Source organism: Ambystoma mexicanum, chromosome 3q (assembly GCF_040938575.1).
Source record: "Ambystoma mexicanum isolate Mex_15411 chromosome 3q, UKY_AmexF1_1, whole genome shotgun sequence".
Taxonomy (NCBI): domain Eukaryota; kingdom Metazoa; phylum Chordata; class Amphibia; order Caudata; family Ambystomatidae; genus Ambystoma; species Ambystoma mexicanum.
Genome location: NC_090926.1, coordinates 24,531,409 through 24,551,226, shown reverse-complemented (window position 1 = coordinate 24,551,226; position 19,818 = coordinate 24,531,409). Strand labels below are relative to the sequence as shown.

Here is a 19,818-nt window from a genome sequence, read left to right as displayed (position 1 = left end):
AAGGATATTGCTGCGAATGCCAAAAACACTACCATATGTATACATGATGCTAGAATGCGAAATACTAAGTATAAGAAGCAAAGTACAACTGTTCTCTGCCATATTTAATCCGAAACTTACATGACTTGCAAATGATACATTTATGGTACGAATGATGGATCAATACAAGGGAATAGACTCCTAAATGGATTTTAAAACAATAGACAGATGGAGATTAAATTACATCAAACTGATCAAAAATGAGACTCACTGCTGGCTGCTATACTCTGTAGCCCAGATAAAAAATAAATTGAAAAAACTGATTTGTGAAATAGATAGAGAACAAAGAATAGTAAATCTGGCAACTAAATCGAACAGTGGAACATTTATAGAATATATCAGAATGAGGACGATGAAACCTAAATACCAGATGTCATACCCTAATTGCTCTACCATTCGATGGTACCTGTTGTTTAAATTTAATTCATGTGAGGTATTAGAAAAACTAGGGGCGCAAGTGGGAATTCCCCGCAAACTTAGATTTTGTCGTCTCTGTAGTATTAATGTTCTTGAATCAGCATACCATATTTTATGTGAGTGTGAAGGTTTACAAACAATACGTAGTCAATTTCTGATGAAATACGATAACTCCATGTTTATGTGCGATATGCACAGTGTGTGGGTGAAGTTAGTGGAAGGAAACAACGCAAATTAAATTTTCTACTTAATGAAATTTTATGTGATGATTTTAGTAATTTTAAAAGACCTGTCTAAGGATATTTTATACTATTAAATGTGCATTGAATTTGTGATATGTATTTTAAAAAGATACATCTAAGAGATGTATATATTTTAGCAAGTATTTTATGTGATGTACTGATAAAAAAAAAAATGTAAAACTGAACTGTTATATACATATTATCAATAAATAAATAAGCATATCATTGGACCTTTAAGCCCCTGTCTCTTACGTAGCATTCAATGGCGAGATCAGGTCATAAATAGTTCAGTACTTTGAACGTAATGCAGGTTCTGATCCCCTCTGGTCTGCACCATGGGATTCTTCTAACGTGTACATTAGGGGGGTTTGCAGAAAATGGTGTCTGTGCCTTGAGAGGAAATATTATTTGGAAGATGTTCTGGTCCAGCTACATGACATTAACAAAAAATTGGGAAAGTTCATGCAGGTGGCACAGCAAGTAGCAAAATTCCTTAATAGGCTTGGCATGGTAAGCGGATAGAGGAAGGGTTAACGCCATGAGCAGGTGCCAGCTTGGTTGTTTCAAACAGTATTTTAGACCTCTGATCCTAGCTAACCATGATGCAGCTTGTTGTAGATGTTCTCCCCCATCTGACAGCTATAAGGCCTTCTTTAAGTGCCTTTCTACCTGTGAATATATTGAAAACCTCTTGTCAGGGATGTAAATGCATTAATGCAAAGCTACCATTGCAGTAGAACGTGAAGACCTAATCGCTGTTCTGGAAAATCTCGCAGTGGAGGGCCTCCCTATGGCTGTTTTCCCTGGGCTTGATGGCCACACTGTTACGTTTTATAAGAGATTTGGCCAGTTGCAGGTACGTAAACTGCTAGAGGTGTGGTAAGAGGCATTCATTGTGGGGTACCTTTCCATGTCGAGGAGAGGAGGCATTGTTATGCTTCTTCTGAAGCCAGGGAAGGAGCCAGTGAACGGCTGTTCACACAGGCACCTATCATTAATAAAATTGATGAGAAGATATTTGCAAAATGCTTTGCCCACAAAATTGGGCAACATATGCCACCTTTCATTCTTTCATATGGGCTGTGGGTCATCCACAGCCCATAACATAGCCATTCTAGTTAATGCGGTAGAATATTCATGGAAAAATCAAAGGCTGCCTTTGTATGTCGCATACATAGACTTTTCTGCAGCCTTCGATACGATAGCATGCAGCAAACTTTGGGCCAAATTAGAACAATGGAAGATACAAAGAGGACTTCTTTATATGATCCAACTACTGTATAGAGATACCTCGGTCAGAATACGGCTAGATGCTGAAGGGCAACTATCAGAAAACATCCAGACCTTACGTGGTGTAAAACAGGGGTGTACTCTAGCTGCTACCCTGTTTAACTTATATCTCGCTGATTTCCTCAAAAATGTCAACATTACTTACATGAATGACATTAAGTTAGGCAATCTAATGCTAAGATGGCTGGGATATGCAGACAATCTTATTTTGCTTGATTATACGCCTAAAGGACTGCAGGTAAAACTTAATGAACTCGAAAAGTACACATATGCTAATAACGTCGTTGTGAACATTAGCAAGACTAAAATTATGAAGTTCGAAGTACAGTCAGCTAAGAAGAAGAGATACACTGGTGGGTGGACACCTAATCAACAACGGATATAAGTAGTTCACTAATACAAATACCTAGGAGTTATCATAGACGACAAGCTTACATGGAAGAAACACTGGATAGAAACTAAAAGGAAATGTATGACTGCAACTATGGAATTGAGCAAGTTTATAGGCAATCAGAGTACTTACTCTGTCGCAATATTTGTGAAACTATATTTAGCCAAAATCGTTTCATGTTTGATTTATGGTGCAGAAATCTAGAGCAGCAAATTTGGCAACAATATTGATAAATTTGAAGCCAAGATGCTAAGGATATTGCTGCGAATGCCAAAAACACTACCATATGAATACATGATGCTAGAATGCGAAATACTAAGTATAAGAAGCAAAGTACAACTGTCCTCTGCCATACTTTATGCAAAACTTACATGACTTACAAATGATACCTTTATGGTACGAATGATGGAGCAATACAAGGGAATAGACTCCAAAATGGATTTTAAAACAATAGACAGATGGAGATTAAATTGCATTAAAGTGATCAAAAATGAGACTCACTGCTGGCTGCTATACTCTGTAGCCCAGATAAAAAATAAATTGAAAAAACTGATTTGTGAAATAGAGAACAAAGAATAGTAAATCTGGCAACTAAATCGAACAGTGGAACATTTATAGAATATATCAGAATGAGGACGATGAAACCTAAATACCAGATGTCATACCCTAATTGCTCTACCATTCGATGGTGCCTGTTGTTTAAATTTAATTCATGTGAGGTATTGGAAATACTAGGGGCGCGAGTGGGAATTCCCCCCGAACTTAGATTTTGTCGTCTCTGTGGTATTAATGTTCTTGAATCAGCATACCATATTTTATGTGAGTGTGAAAGTTTACAAACAATACGTAGTCAATTTCTGATGAAATACGATAACTCCATGTTTATGTTTGATATGCACAGTGTGTGGGTGAAGTTAGTGGAAGGAAACGACGCAAATTAAATTTTCTACTTAATGAAATTTTATGTGATGATTTTAGTAATTTTAAAAGACCTGTCTAAGGATATTTTATACTATTAAATGTGCATTGAACTTGTGACATCTAAGAGATGTATATATTTTAGCAAGTTATTTTATGTGATGTACTGATAAAAAAAATATGTAAAACTGAACTGTTATATACATATTATCAATAAATAAATAAGCATATCATTGGACCTTTAAGCCCCTGTCTCTTACGTACCATTCAATGGCGAGATCAGGTCATAAATAGTTCAGTACTTTGAACGTAATACAGTTTCTGTTCCCCTCTGGTCTGTACCATGGGATTCTTCTAACGTGTACATTAGGGGGTTTGCAGAAAATGGTGTCTGTGGTCTTGAGAGGAAATATTATTTGGAAGATGTTTTGGTCCAGCTACATGACATTAACAGAAAATTGGGAAAGTTCATGCAGGTGGCACAGCAAGTAGCAAAATTCCTTAATAGGCTTGGCATGGTAAGCGGATAGAGGAAGGGTTAGCGGCTTGAGCAGGTGCCAGCTTGGTTGTTTCAAACAGTATTTTAGACCTCTGATTCTGGCTAACCATGATGCAGCTTGTTGTATATGTTCTCCCCCATCTGACAGCTATAAGGCCTTCTTTAAGTGCCTTTCTACATGTGAATATATTGAAACCTCTTGTCAGGGATATAAATGCATTCATTCAAAGCTACCATTGCAGTAGAACGTGAAGACCTAATCGCTGTTCTGGAAAATCTCGCAGTGGAGGGCCTCCCTATGGCTGTTTTCCCTGGGCTTGATGGCCACACTGTTACGTTTTATAAGAGATTTTAGCCAGTTGCAGGTACGTAAACTGCTAGAGGTGTGGTAAGAGGCATTCATTGTGGGGTACTTTTCCATGTCGAGGAGAGGAGGTATTGTTATGCTTCTTCTGAAGCCAGGGAAGGAGCCAGTGAACGGCTGTTCACACAGGCACCTATCATTAATAAAATTGATGAGAAGATATTTGCAAAATGCTTTAACCACAATTGGTCAACATATGCCACCTTTCATACTTCTGGATCATTTGAACTTTGTGCTTTGCTCTCCACATCTCTAAACCTCTTTCCCCTATTAGTTCTTTCAGGCTGCTGATTCCATCTTGTGGAATTTTCTTTTTTTTAAAATGTGAAAAATGTGGCTTTGGGATTATATTCTTAAAGGGATCTGGCTGTTGTACCATTGTCACAAAGCCAGGTGTGCACTCATTTGACGCTATCTGAAATTGTTACTCTAGCGAACTGGACACGGAAGAGTTGTCTCATAATCCTAGATGATCAAAGGTCATGACTTTAACGGATGGCTAATGACATCAACTGCGAGGAAGGATGAAGAACAAGACCGCTTTCTGAGACAATAGATTGGACCAGAATCGAAGGCCATGTCGGCTTACTTTTAAATTCATTAGGTCTGAGAACCAGAACCTGTTAGGCCACATCAGGGCCACCACAATCATGCTGCATAATCATGCATTCAATTAGTGGATCACTTTGCCACAAGATGGAGGTTATATGCATAACGGAAATGTCCATCCCACAGAAGAAGAAATGCATCCCCATAGACAGCATCCTTATGCGAATCCAGGAATAGAGAAGGCATTTGTTGTTGGTTGATGTCACAACAAGGTCTATGTGAGTGAGCCCAAAGATTAGAAGATTTGATCCATCATATTAGCTTTCTAAGGAGAAAGGTCAGATTCTTGAGGTCAATGAGTCTAAAAGCTCAAGGAATTTTCCTGTATATTGAGGAGACCGGCCAAATACCGAAGACAACTATGCGCATGGAATAAGTGTGGTAAACAAAAGGTATGATTTCATTTTTCATCTAACTGGAGTATTCAAAAAGAGAAGAAAAGCATCAATGCAGGTGGAGCCTGCATAAGTAAATTAAAGCATTTACAAAGAACAGTCGACACATGTTTTCTGGCCATGGGTCTTTTTCAATGCAATGTGTTATCGAAATGAAGATGTACAGCTTCCAAAGAACGGCAATTAATTGTAAATGTTTTAATTTACTTATGCAGGTTCAACCTGCATTGATGTTTTTCATCTCTTTTTAAATACTCCAGTTGACATATTAAATCATACTTTTTGTTTACCGCACCTATTTCACGCGCATATCTGTCTTGGGTATTTGGTCACTTTTCATGGTTTTATTTGGACCCTCAGGGTGTAGGTCCCTACCCAAGCACATGCTGCAGGAGTTAATCTGATATTAAACCCAAATAATTGCAGACCGGGCGCAGGCGATTCTATAGTCCATAGCCCTGCATTTAGTATTCCTGTATATTGAGGAGTCCTGACAGGTGAGATGCAAAAGGGAAAATCTTGTGGGAAGTGGCCCAAAGTCACAGCTTTAGTACTAGTTTGCACAGGCCTGGAATATGTGGTATATTGTGAAACTGCTAGTTGGCCACACTAAAAAACCTACACAGGAAATGCTTCTGCAAAAAAATAAAATACATATTTGGAAACAACATACGAGGTTGATGTCAAAATACAACAACACGTACAAAACAAGATCTACTGGACTGATCCAGAAATCCTGATCTGACAAAGCATTAATTGTGTTTTCTTTAGTAAAACAATGAAATAAGTACTTTTTAAACATGCTGGGATCCAGTCTGGAGTTGAGAGTGACTGTAAGATTATAAAAATGGGGAATCCCTTACTGAAGAATTCAGATTCTAAAAATAGTCCAACAGGAATAGATCAGCTTGCTCAAAGAACAAGGGTAAGCACACAAGGTGCACAAAAGGTGCTTTCTACCATAACCAGAACATTTATTTTAAAAGGTAAAGAGTTTTCACTTTTTAGCATGATTGCTGTACTTGCAATTGAATGGAGGAGTACTGCTATTTCTCAGTTAAAGCAGGCATGGTGAAACATTTTGCACATGTACATATATATTTTCAAATCAAACAATGAGTGGATACAAAGTATTTTCTGTGTCGATGAAAATAACTTTTCCCCCTGAGTACCCATCTGTTCCTGGGAGCTGGGCTGTCACTGTGAAGATAAAATAGACAAAAAGATGAGTGGGATAAATTAAGACAGAATGGGAGAAAAGAAGTAGACAAAGAACATTATAAACCAGATTGAAATCTAAATGTTGCGGTTAAAAAAGTGATGTTGCAGATGGCCGCCCAGTAAAGCCAACCCCAGCCAACCCCAGCAAAGTCATTCTTTCTGCTCCCTCTGCCACGCCTCCCACACCCCTCACATTCCCATGCCCCCTCCTTTACCTTTATGATCTGGCTCCATTCCCAATTGTTGTCTCCAGCACCCTGTGTCAAAGCGCCACATACTGTGCTTCAGCCTACATGCTACACTCTTGATCATTGCACTTCAGCCAGCGGTCAGGATACCAAATATGGTAGGAACAAATTAACTTAGTTTATTTCTCAATTGATGGTTCCACATACCCAGGAAACCTCTCTGTAAGCCTACCTGTGCGTGGTAAAAAATCACCATGGGCTAACCAATTGATAAGTATATTACAGCTGCTTCGGAAATCTTTTTTCGGCAGGGGGTGCTGTGCGTCGATGGCGTCGAGTCGATGTCCCTCGAAGGGCTCCGTCGAGTAAGATGTCATCTAAGGCATATATAGCACGCGCAGCGCCTGTTGGCCTAAATTCTGCTTTTCCTCCTCTTGCAGCAGAGATACCCGTAAACACGGGAGTGACTGTACTCAGCCTTGATGGAACGGAAGCTGTAATAGCACATGAAATTCTACTCAGGGTTAGGTTCGGAGGGCGATGAGGAATACGTGAGAGGAACATCCAGTCGAAAGAATGTAACCAGGGGTAAGTAACTTGTTCATTCGAAGAACTTGTTGTTCGAATGGATTCTGTCCTCCCAAGTAAACCTTCAGGAGGGCCTTTTCCTGCCAGCCTGTAACATTCCAATATTGCCAGAACTATCCATCTAGATAAGGTCTGTTTGGTAATAGCCTAACCCAGCTTGTGTCCTGTATATCCGATGAAGAGTTGGTCATCAATTGGTAACTTAGACATTCTTGAAATGTAAATGCTTAACGCTCTCTGAGGGGCTAACCTATGTAGTCTTTCCTCCTTATCAGGATGAGGTGGAGGATGGAAAGAAAGTAGAACAATGTTCTGACCTAAATGAAAATCAGAAATGATTTTGGGCAAAAAAGAAGGTTTGACTCTTAAAACAACCCAATCCTTGTGGAAGATGGTAAAGGGTGGCTTGGATGAAAGTGCCTGCAACTCGCTCACTCTACGGGCTTATGTCAGAGCTACCTATAGGATGGTTTTAAAGGTTAATAACCTCAAAGGACCAAACCGGAACCTGGAAAGGAGATGGAGGGAACACATTAGTGAGCCCCTTCAAATATTGAGTCATCAATGGCATTTTGAAATAGGAACATTCCTCTGATGAGTGCTTAAAAAAGGACAGCGCCGCCAAGTAGCCTTTAATGGGACCAGTCTGGAGCCCCAGATTAGCTAAGGATAGAAGAAAGGATAAAACATCCAGTGTTTTACATAGAAAAGGATCTACATTCTTTTCCTTGCACCAGTTGCCGAATCTATTCCAATGGCAATGGTACAAAGACTTTGTTGCTGGCCTTCTGTCCGAAAGCAACACCTCCATTACATCATCCGGGAGGTCCCAATCTTTATATCTCAGCCTTTCAGAAACCAAGCGTGAAGGTTGAGAGTCTTGACCTCTGGATGAGAACTCGACCTTCCTCTCACGAGAGAAGGTCCTCTCTTTGTGGAAGACGCATCGGCGGAAAGATTGACGTGTCCAGAAGGTCCGGGTACCAAGTCTTCCCAGCCCAATCCGGGGCAATTGGCATCATGTGTTTCCCGAACCTTCTCAACCTCCTGATTACATGAGGAATGACGGGGACTGGAGGAAACGTATACAGGAGTGGAAACTCCCAGTCCAATACAAAAGCGTCTCCGAGAGCTCCTCTTGGGGGAAATTCCCTGGAGCAATATCTTTTGCACTTCCGGTTGACCTCGGTCGCAAACTGATCTACCTGAGGGGTTCCCCAAAGGGTGAAGATCGCTTGAAGGACATCCTGAGCTAGTTCCCACTCGTGGGAGACTGTGCTCTGCTTGCTCAGAGGGTCCGCCGCCGTGTTCTTCTCTCCGGCTAGGTGACCTGCCGATAGGGAGATTCCTTCTTGAATTGCCAAGTACCAGAGCTGCATTGCCTCTCTGCACAGCGGTAATGACCCTACACCTCCTCTCTTGTTGAGGTAGTACATGGCCACTGTGTTGTCCGTCATTATCAGGACCTTCTTTCCCCATACAGAGGGCAGAAAGGCCTTCAGCGCTAGTCTGATTGCCCTCAGCTCCAAAAGATTGATATGTAGTTTGGACTATGATGGAGACCAATGACCGCTGACTGTCAGATCGTTGGCATGGGCTCCCCACCCTGTGAGAAAGGTGTCCGTCACTACTGTAATCTCCTATGATGGCTGCCAAAAGTCTTCTCCCTGGAGTTGGAGGGCCTGAATGATCTGAGAAAGTGTGACCATATTGAACTTGTTCTTCCTGAGGAACTTGTTCAAGTATCTCAAATCCAAGAGGGGTCTCAGTCCTCCGTCCTTCTTGGATATCAAATAAATATGGGGAGTACCATCCCTTGTTCCTCTCTGCTACAGGCACTGCTTCTATAGCAGGAAGGCAGTACCCGTGGGCTACAGTTTCCAGAGCCCCAGCATCTGAAGTAATGTCTCGCCATTCTTCCAGATGTTGAGACAGTCTGTCCCCCACTGGTGAACTGTGACTTAAGACCTCATGGTAGTTTTGCAGCAGCTGATGCAGAGGCCAATGGTAAGGAGGCTGCTGCTTGAGCTCGCTTTGCACCTCTACCTCGTCCACCACAAGGAAATCTTTGCTGGCCTCTTTGACTGGCCATTCCTCTCGCCCGTCCAACCGAGCAGTAGTAGCGAAAAGATCTACCACTCTAAGATTGCCCACTAGGACGAAAAGGCTGAGGTTGCCCAATAGCAGCGCCTAAAGATTTGGCTGCTGCCTTTGAGGTCTGCAACTTCTCAAAGCTCTCATCAGCCTTGTTGCCAAAAAGGTGAGACCCGTCAAAAGGCATGTTGAGAAGTCTAGATTGCACATCAGGTGCAAAACCCGACTTTCTCAACCACGCAAATCGGCGCATAGCGGTGCTTGTAGCCATGGTTCTGCTGATGCTATCTGCAGAATCCAAACCTGATTGAAGAGACTCGCACATGGCCTCTTTGCCATCTCTAATAATAGCTAAGAAGCCGTCTCTATCATCCCCTTGGGGAATGTGCTCTGCTGCCATGGAAATACAATCCCATAGAGTGTACGAAAACTTTGCGAGGGCACAAGTGGAGTTGGCAGATTTTAGTTCCATGCTCCCTGCTGAAAATACCTTCCACGCCCATCCATCTACACACTTGTCGTCCCTTTCAGGAGGGATGGTAAGGTACGCCGCTTGTTTGGAAATAGCCATATCTGTCTGCACCACCAAACTCTCCGGAGTGGGGTGTTTTGACAGGTAGTCAGGGTCACTACTGGAAGGGCAGTATTTCTTAGTCAAGTTCTTATCAACTGCCGGATTGGACTCCAGAGTCTCCCAGTTCCTTGCCACCCTTTTCTGCAAAGCCATATGGAAAGGCAAAACAGGATCAGATTGTGGACGTACAAAAGATTGGCCTCTGCATCAGCCGCTGCAAAACCACTATGAGGTCTTTAGTCACAGTTCACCAGTGGGGGACAGACTGTCTCAACATCTGGAAGAATGGTGAGACATTACTTCAGATGCTGGGGCTCTGGAAACTGTAGCCCACGGTTACTGGCTTCCTGCTATAGAACCAGTGCGTGTAGCAGAGAGGAACAAGGGATGGTACTCCCCATATTTATTTGATACCCAAGAATGACAGAGGACTGAGACCCCTCTTGGACTTGAACAAGTTCCTCAGGAAGAACAAGTTCAATATGGTCACACTTTCTCAGATCATTCAGGCCCTCCAACTCCAGGATTGGTTGGTGTCATTGGACCGTCAGGATGCATATTTTCATGTGCCAATCCATCTCAAGCACAGAAAATACCTGAGGTTCGCGGTTGGCGGTTCTCATGATCAATTTCAAGTTGTACCATTCGGGCTGACCTACGCCTCAAGGGTTTTCACCAAACTGATGGCGGTAGTGGCAGCGAATCTAAGGAGAGAGGGGATTCATGCCTACCCCACCTGGATGATTGACTGATCAGGGCGCGTTCTCGCGAACAAGTCCTGGATCATCTCAACGTACTGCTCATAAGGCGATGGAGGCCTACTCCAACCCATGTATTCCACCACCTTCGACATGAGCTGCCTGTAGGATGCATCCGCATGCTCCCCAGCCTCTGGTTTTCCAAATTCAAGTTCGGCGAGGTATCTACCCCACTTGCTGTTTGCAAGTTGTCATACATGTCCTTCATTCTGGACTCCTCAGAAAAAAAACTCTCTAGTACATTGGGAGTTCCGTACTGTAAGCCAAATGGGGCATCATCATCCTCAGACCGCTTCTATCCTTCAAAAGTCGAAGTAAGAGATTTAAAGAAATCCTTTTTAGGTAGTGGAGCATATATTTTGTCTGGTTTTGCAATAATTGGCTTCGACATCATCGAAGTCGCCAATGCTTTCTTTATCGGCACCGGCTTAGGAGGGGTGCTCGGCACTGACAGCTCAGCTGTCAAATATGCCGTGGCTAGCGTTGAATGCTTCGGCATCGATGGTGTTGATGGTGACCTCAACTTTTCCTTGTGTTTTGTGTGATCCTCGAGGCCTTGAAGGCTCACAATGCGGCGTTTTTCCCGGGCTCAAGGGTGCGTGGGATTTTGGACGAGACCTTTCCTTTCCGGCTTCTTTTCGAAGGCTCGGTAGGAACATGGCTCTGTTGTTTCTCAAAAATCTTTAGCATTTCAGCCCTGAAGGCTTCCAACTCGGCCAGAGTAAACTTCTTAGTATGGCAAGCAACCCTATTGGGGGAAACGTCCGACGACGAAGTCAACCTACAGTGCCTTCTCTTCGATTCCTTTGAGGACGAAGAAGAGTGGTGTGAGCCACTCGTCGACCTGGATCGCTTGGCCTTCTTCCTCCGAGGGGTCGCCTCTCGACTCGTCGGTCGAAGGTTTCGCGGATCGGGTAGGAGATGTTTTAGGGATTTTGCCTGACTTCAGATCCCCCTTCCGTTGCCTCAAGGATTTTCCTTTCAAGTCAAGGACTGGCATTTCGAACAGTCGGAGGTGTCGTGGTCCCCTCCGAGGCACCACAAACAGATATGGTGCCGGTCAGTGAATGACATTTTCGACCCGCAATCCCGACACTTCTTGTAACCGGACTTCGGAGTCGTCGGTGTCGATGATGAAGACCTTATCGAGAGGTGATTGTAACAAAGACGTCACAAGATGAGGTGCGCTGAATTTCACTCAAAGCTATCGCTGTCACAGAAAAACAGAACTGAGGCCAACGGGTCGTGGCACGTGCTATATATGACTTCGATGACATCATCCTTGATGGAGGCCTTCGAGGGACATCGACTCGATGCCATCGACGCACAGCGCCCTCTGCCGATAAAATAAATTCTGAAGCAGCTGCAGCTGGACAACAAGTGTCAAAGATGAGGAATAGGTGGGAGGAAACAATCCATTCGAAATAGAATTTAAGTGCATCAGGGTATGTTAGTTACCTGAAAATAAATCGGGCCCCAAAAGGTTTTAATACTATGGTCTTTTAAGATCATATGCATATTAGACCATTGAGTCACTGTTAATCTACCTTAGTCCAGGTTTTGTAGTGCCGCTTCATTTTAGCTCTAGTCTGCTTTATTACACTCTAATATGGGTATTCTTGTGTGTTAATAACTTTTAGTTGTTTACACATGTGTCTCTTTTTTTATCACTAGACCTATCTGTTCTGTTTGTTTCACAATTGCAGAGACAACTCTAGTGCTTGTGAGTTATCTTTCATTTATGTATCAAATGGGAGTCAGTAGAACGTTTTAACTTTTTTCTTGGAAAATCTGCAAATGTTTGGATGACGAAGTTATACTATTTTTTTTTTTAACTTGTATCCTACCCACTGGCGCTAACTGGGATTCAATTTACCACCCAACAGCAGTTTCCAAGATACATTTGCTTGATTGCTTTTTTTGACCTTAATTTGCAATTTAGTGACTTGTGTAAAATATAATCATAGTGGAACTTGTTTTCCCATTGGACCAGATCTAATTACTCAGGGTATCGCCCTCTTGCCTACCCTTGAGCATAGCTGGCCTCCACTCATGTAACATTTCTGCCCAAATTACTCCGCAATCATTGTTTATTTTCTGTTTCAGAATTTGAAGGCCATCTTCAAATTCTAACCCCAGAGGGACTACCTATACTGTAGCCTTTATACCTGCGGTGGATGGTGGACGCATGTGAATGCATGAAAGATACCAATGCCGGAGAACAGTGTCTGAATGAACTTGTTCTATCCAAGTAAAACTTAATTGCCCTTCTTAGATCCAGGGAGAGTAGGGCTATCTCTGCCTCTGACGATGGAGTAGGGAAGAAAGCTGGCCGAACAATCGTAGATTGCATGTGGATCCGTTGGCACCTCAGGGATGAAGTTCGTAATCGTCCTTAGGATCACTTTATCTTTTGTAAACCATATGTATGGTTGTTTAACAGGCATCGCTTGCAGCTTTGAATTCCTTCTGAATGAGGTGACCGCCACCAGGAACGCCACGTTCCAGGAGACATACTTAATATGCACCATAGCCTTTGGTTCAAAAGGAAGTTTCATGAGTGCTGACAGCACTGTATTAAGACTCCACTGTGGCAGAGGCATTTTAGTTGGTGGGTAGGTTCGTAACAAGCCCCTCATGAAGTGCTTCCTAATCCATTCACTGTATGGAGCAGCACACCCTTTTCTTCTTTTATACCTAGAAATCCTTGCTAGATATGCACACTGTTTGATGAATGTGACAACACCACAAAACCTTCTGCCATACCTTCTTCAGATGGCAAAAGGTGGGTTATCTGCAGTGGATCACGCTGCTGTTGATCACAACATTTACATAAACCGGTCAATTTATGAGCGTAGGATTTATTGGTTCAATCTACCCTTGCCGTGTGCAGGATCTTCCCGCAGTCCTACGGCATTTCTATTTGCCGAAGTCAGGAGCCATGCTTTGAGCTTTAGGGATGCTGGATCGTGACGGAAGATGTTTCCGTTGTTTTGTGACAACAGTTCTAGAGAACCCTCTATTGGAATTGGTCGCTCCTCTGACAGGTGGAGAGATCCAGAACCATGCTTGCCTAGGCCATACTGAAGCCACCAGAATAATTCGACAAGGATACATCATCATCATTTGGACGACTCTGTCTATGACGGGGATTGGGGGGAAGCGTAAGTGAACATAGCATTCCAGGTCGAGCGAGAACGCGTCTCAAAGCAACCCTTCCTGCCGGTACCTGCTGGTGAAGGTTTGACATTTCTTGTTGGTCTGTGTTGCAAACAGGCCTATGGTGGGTGTGTCCCATTGTTTGAACACCCCTGTCAGCTGTTTGTCAGATAACTCCCACTTGTGACACCGGTCTGTCGCTCTGCTCAGTCTGTGATTGTGTTCTGCATCCCTGGTAGGGGAAAGGCCTGCAGTGCAATGCAGTTAGTGTTGTTCCAGTGCCATAGCCTCTCTGCCTCCCCCGACAGAGTTCTGTATGAGGTACCACCCTGTTTCCTTATGTAATGCATAGTGATAGAATTGGCCATTAGGATTCTCACTACCGACCCCTTGAGAACAGGTTGAAAGGTACAGAGCGCTCAGGCCACTACCTTCAACTCCAGGACATTGATATGTAGCTTTGCTTCTTCCTCCGTCCATTGCCCCTTTACAAACAACTCGCCTACGTGTGCGCCCCAACCTGTAAAGGATGCATCTGTTACCAGAGTTTGTCTGGGGTGCTTCTTAGAAGAGGATCCCCTTGGTTACGTGGTGAGGGGTCTTCCACCACTGCAGCTGGTGGGCTAAGAGCACTGTGAGTTGCACTCAGTTCCAGGTCCCATTCAGGTGTGACCGCCTTTCTGCAAGAAACTCTTGCAGCAGTGTCATATATGATATGATATGATATTTTATTTCTATCGCGCTCGTACACAAGTGTTTTAGAATGCGACAAGGCAAGGGAGGGGAAACAGGGGAGAACAAAACAGCGATCTTACTAGGCCCAGTGACATTGAGAACGCGCAGGTGCATGGGAGAGGGGGAGGGGAAAAGTGCATGGAAGGGGGGAGGAGTGGAAAGTGCAAAGCAGAGGAGAAACAGATAAATAACAATAAATAAATAATAGAGGGAACAAACAGTGGTAGTGCAGCCAGCAATTTGCAAGTGCTAGGTTTAAGGCAGCAGGCAGGGTAGGTCTGATAAGTGCAGGAAGAAAAAGGGGGGCTGTATGGGTACAGATACAGACCCCAGTGCAAGGGGTGGGCCGGAGGCAGTGCGGGAGGGTGGCAGGGTGGGCAGGTACCTGGACCCGAAGGACAGAGGGTGGCCCGGTGCACGGTGCCAAGAGAGAACAGATCAGCAGGGGAGAGGGGGAGCAAAGGCAGAAGAAAAGAGGAAGGTCTTGAGGTGCTTCCGGAACCGGAGATGGTTCTCCTCAAGTTTTAGAGTGGCAGGGAGGCTGTTCCAGAGGGAGGCCCCAGCCGAAGACAAAGATCTGCCCCCAGCTCGTTCCTTTGAAAAACGACTGACCCTGAGGGAGTTGGAGGTAGAGGAGCGAAGAGCTCGAGAGGGGAGGTATTTGTGGAGGGATAGTTAAAGGTATTTTGGACACAGGCCCCAGAAAGCCTTGTGGACAATGCAGAGGGTTTTGAATTTAATCCTTGCATCCACTGGGAGCCAATGGAGAGATGTCAGAGCTGGAGATATACAATCCCAGGGCTTGAGGGCAAGGACAAGTCTCGCAGTTCTGTTTTGGATTAGTTGCAGAGGGCAGAGAGTAGAGGCAGGTAGATTTAGAAAGAGGTTGTTACAATAGTCCAAGCTAGAGAGAACCAGAGCTTTGGATACCATGAGCTTCTGGGGGAAGGAAAGGAAAGGCAGAGTACCTCTGATGAGGAGCAGTCGGAAATTTGACTTTTTAGAGACCTCAGAGATGTGTGTGGAGAAGGAAAGGGTGGAGTCAAAGATGACCCTGGGGTTCTTAGCCTCGCAGGTGGGGGTAGGAGGAGGGCCAAGGGAGGCCGGCCAGAGAGTGAGGGGAAAGGATGGTGAAGGTGTGCCAATGAGGAGGATCTCTGTCTTGCTGGCATTCAGACAAAGAACATTGGCGGCACACCAATCCTGAATGGCAGTTTGGCAATCAGAGATGAGACAGGGAGAGGAGGTGGCAGAGGGCAGCCTGAAAATGAGTTGAGTGTCGTCAGCGTAGCACTGGAAATTTGAGCAGAAAGTGGCAATGCAGTGGGCGAGAGTTGCCAGGTATTGGTTGGAAAGCCAGGGCGAGAGGTTAGACCCCTGGGGAACACCACAGGTAGAGAGGAAGATAGATGAAAGGAAGGACCCAAGTTGGACCTGGGAGGGTTGATCTGAGAGGAAAGAGGTCAGCCAGGCCAGAGCCTGATCAGTGATACCCAGGTTTCCACAGAGACGGTTGAGCAGGATGGTATGGTTGACCGTGTCGAAGGCAGAAGAGAGATCGAGGAGGATGAGGACAGAGGGAATGTTATAGTCTGCAATCCGGGACTAGGTGTATGCACAATGACATTGTTCCTAGGAGCTGCATTCACCGCCTGGCGGAAAGCCACTTATTTGGCCAGAATGCGACTAGCAGTCGAGGAATGGACTCTCTCCAGTGACAGTCTGGCTAACGAGTTCCTGGTTGAGAATTGCACTCCCAAGAAAACTATGGGCCTCATTACACGGTAGGCGGTAAGGGTTTACTGGTACCGGTATTTTACCGGTACCGGTAAACCCTTACCGCCTTACTACGAGATCCCTTTGCGGGTTGGAGAATTTAACGCCTGCTTTTTGCAGGCGTTAAAAACCAACCCGCAAAGGGACCAGGGAGCTAATTACGGTATCGCAATTTGCGGCACCATAATTAGCGCCTTCCCCATAGAGCCCTATGGGGCAAAAATGGGAATGGGGAAGGGCAATGGGGGAAGGGGGAATTACCGCCCCACCAACCTTGGAATAGGGCGGTAATTCCCCTTTCCACCAAGGCGGTGCCGGTATTTTACCAGCATGGACCAAGGTGCTAATAGCACCTTGGTCCACCGCCTACCGTGTAATGAGGCCCTATATATTTTTGCAGGGTACCATGTAGGATTTGGTGTATTTGATGGAGAACCCCGGGCTCGTCAGAGCGTACACAGTTTGTTGCATTGCCTGAGACACCTCTTACCTCGTGGATCCCCTTATTAGCCAATTGTCTAGGTAGGGGTATATGTGTAAAGACTGGTAGGGGTGTCTGTGGTACTACCCACTATGTGGTTGGGGTAGAGGCACAGAGGCACCCCAGCCAAGGCTTGTGAGGAAGTGAGGAGGAGGCACTACTGTAGGTTACTTGTACATTTCTAATATTTCCAGATAGCAGAAATTTCCATTTATTATTTATTTTAGTGTAGTTAAGATTTCAGGTGCACCAGGGCTAATGTCACGGGCCACTCGGGACTGGTAAAGAAACTGGAGAAAGAAAGGCATGTACCTGCCAACCCTTAGTGCACTCCCAAGGGAATATAATCCCAAAATGTGTTAATGTTGCAGGCACGTGAGCTATAATTGGATCCTCACTGCTTGCAGTTCTGAGTTTAACTGAGAATATCGATTTCTTTTCTCTAGGTTTTAAGTTAATGAGGTAAATAAGGTAAATATTATTTACCTTAAAATAAAAATGTATTTAATTTACTCATTGTCAAGCAGTTGTGTTTTCCTTTTCTGATTCACTTCACAGAGTTTCACAATGCGTATATCAGTTCTTTGATGTAAAACAATGCAACTTTGGGTGAAGTAGAAAGACCCATCATGGGTTGTTTTAATCAAAATATATAATTTTACTTTCAAAATCTATCAAAATATATAATTTGTACAATTTTTACGAAACCTTATTGTTAGATACACTCTAAACCATAAGATTCTTTTTCATACATAAATTCACAAAATCCCTTTTTAGGTAACAACAAAAATGCAGTCAAACAAATTTCTTGGTTAAAGTCACCAAACCAAAATAGTATCAAGATTTGTCAATTTGTTGCCAACGCGTTTCGGACTTTTCTGACAGTCCATCTTCAGGGCTAATGATACTATTTGTTCCAACAATGCATATGTTCTTGAATTCCCCCTTGTTTTACCTCCCCAACACATAGCGGTTTACTTTGATTATTTATAAACACACTCCGGAGACAAACACACTAAGCACACAACTATTTTCCCCTGTTGTTTTTTCTAGAAACTTTTTGAGAAGAATCTTCCATGAAGTAAGATTGTCCATATCCAGAGCAGATTAGGTGCAGCTATACCTACCAACAAGAGGTTGTCCAAGAATCAGTAAGCAAGGTGCCAGTGGCATTAGAAGAAGGTGCGTTAAGAGTAACCTTTTGAATTGTCTGATATGTAACATTTCAAGTCATAATTTTTTACTGTTGAGTTTTCTAATTTTGAACAAGTTTTGAAACACTAATAGTGAAATACTGTCTATATGTTTTTACCGTAGGAATTGAATTCAAGAACATATGCATTGTTGGAACAAATAGTATCATTAGCCCTGAAGATGGACTGTCAGAAAAGTCCGAAACGCGTTGGCAACAAATTGACAAATCTTGATAATATTTTGGTTTGGTGACTTTAACCAAGAAATTTGTTTGACTGCATTTTTGTTGTTACCTAAAAAGGGATTTTGTGAATTTATGTATGAAAAAGAATCTTATGGTTTAGAGTGTATCTAACAATAAGGTTTCGTAAAAATTGTACAAATTATATATTTTGATAGATTTTGAAAGTAAAATTATATATTTTGATTAAAACAACCCATGATGGGTCTTTCTACTTCACCCAAAGTTGTATTGTTTTACATCAAAGAACTGATATACGCATTGTGAAACTCTGGGAAGTGAATCAAAAAAGGAAAACACAACTGCTTGGCAATGAGTAAATTAAATACATTTTTATTTTAAGGTAAATAATATTTACCTTATTTACCTCATTAACTTAAAACCTAGAGAAAAGAAATCGATATTCTCAGTTAAACTCAGAACTGCAAGCAGTGAGGATCCCATTATAGCTCACGTGCCTGCAACATTAACACATTTTGGGATTATATTCCCTTGGGAGTGCACTAAGGGTTGGCAGGTAGTAGTAATACATGCCTTTCTTTCTCCAGACCCCAGCCAAGGCTCTCAAATGATAGTAGTGAATGAGCAACCAAAGCTGAGACTCAAAGGAGGTGATGCAAGCTGATTTTTATGGTACATTGAATCGCCAAACCCCCACAAAGGAATGTCTACACACAATGTAATATGCTACCAAAGTTCTTTTATTAAATAACATAAGGTTTAGATGAACGTATAAAAATAAATAAGACTCACTTTGTACTCAACACACTCTACTTCAATAGTTAGCACAATATGTATAATACTATGTGGTATCATAGTTATACTTAGTTTCAGTAATAATGCATTTGGTATTGGAATAAAATGCACAGAAATTACTAAACAGTATTTAACTTTAAAACCGCAGTTGTAGAAGTGCAGACAGATTACTCTAGAATATTGGCAGAATACTTTCCTGGGTAAAATGCAATTCGGTGTGAAGATCCACCCCCATCCCTCCACTTGGACAACCTGCAATAACAGGTGAGTTATACTTAGTTTTTATGTCCATGCCCAGTCCTTAAGTGTTCATTAATTGTCTGCTTTTGGTTCTACAGACCCACCACCCCAAAGTACCTGGAAAGCAACGGGAGAGCCGAGCCCAATACGAATCTGAGACCCTTGGATGTACCCAGAGGGTGGGAAGCCCTTCTTCCTCATCACAGTATCTTGGATGCCCTGGGAGGCGAAGTTGTGGAGCCTCTCCGTTTTACTCGACGATGCCACATGAGGATGAATTCTCTCTTGAAGAAGAAGTCACTGGGTTGTTGCTGTCGAGCAGGAGAATGGAACCAAGAAGTGCCGGAAAGGCAGCAGTGAAGGTCTGTCATGGTGGTTTCCTGGTCTGGTTGCTAAGCCGGCTGTGGATGTCCCACAAAGCTGAAACTCACTCTGGACCTCAACAAGGCTTGGGAGGGGAGGATGAGTCCTTTGATTTTCGTCGTTGACCGCCATTTGGTTGTTCGGTGCTACAGCCACAGGATGACAGGATGGCTTCTTGTGACTTGGACTCAAACACTGAACTTCTCTTCGGGCCACCACCAAGTTTGGACCCTCGAGACTCGTTCTTCTGTTCAGAATGAAGGGAAAGTCACCGGCGGGCACTTCT

At 43.4% G+C, this 19,818-nt stretch overlaps 1 protein-coding gene across 2 annotated transcripts in view; it reads right to left on the bottom strand.

Annotated features, from left to right (window-relative positions):
• The window catches only part of DMC1 (DNA meiotic recombinase 1), a 1,020,186-nt gene that overhangs the window by 434,495 nt on the left and 565,873 nt on the right, over nucleotides 1-19,818 (bottom strand). For both annotated transcript variants that reach the window (XM_069652814.1, XM_069652812.1), the window contains exon 8: nucleotides 6,292-6,364. In XM_069652814.1, coding sequence (XP_069508915.1) covers nucleotides 6,292-6,364 — 73 coding nt within the window. The remainder of the gene's footprint in view (nucleotides 1-6,291; nucleotides 6,365-19,818) is intronic.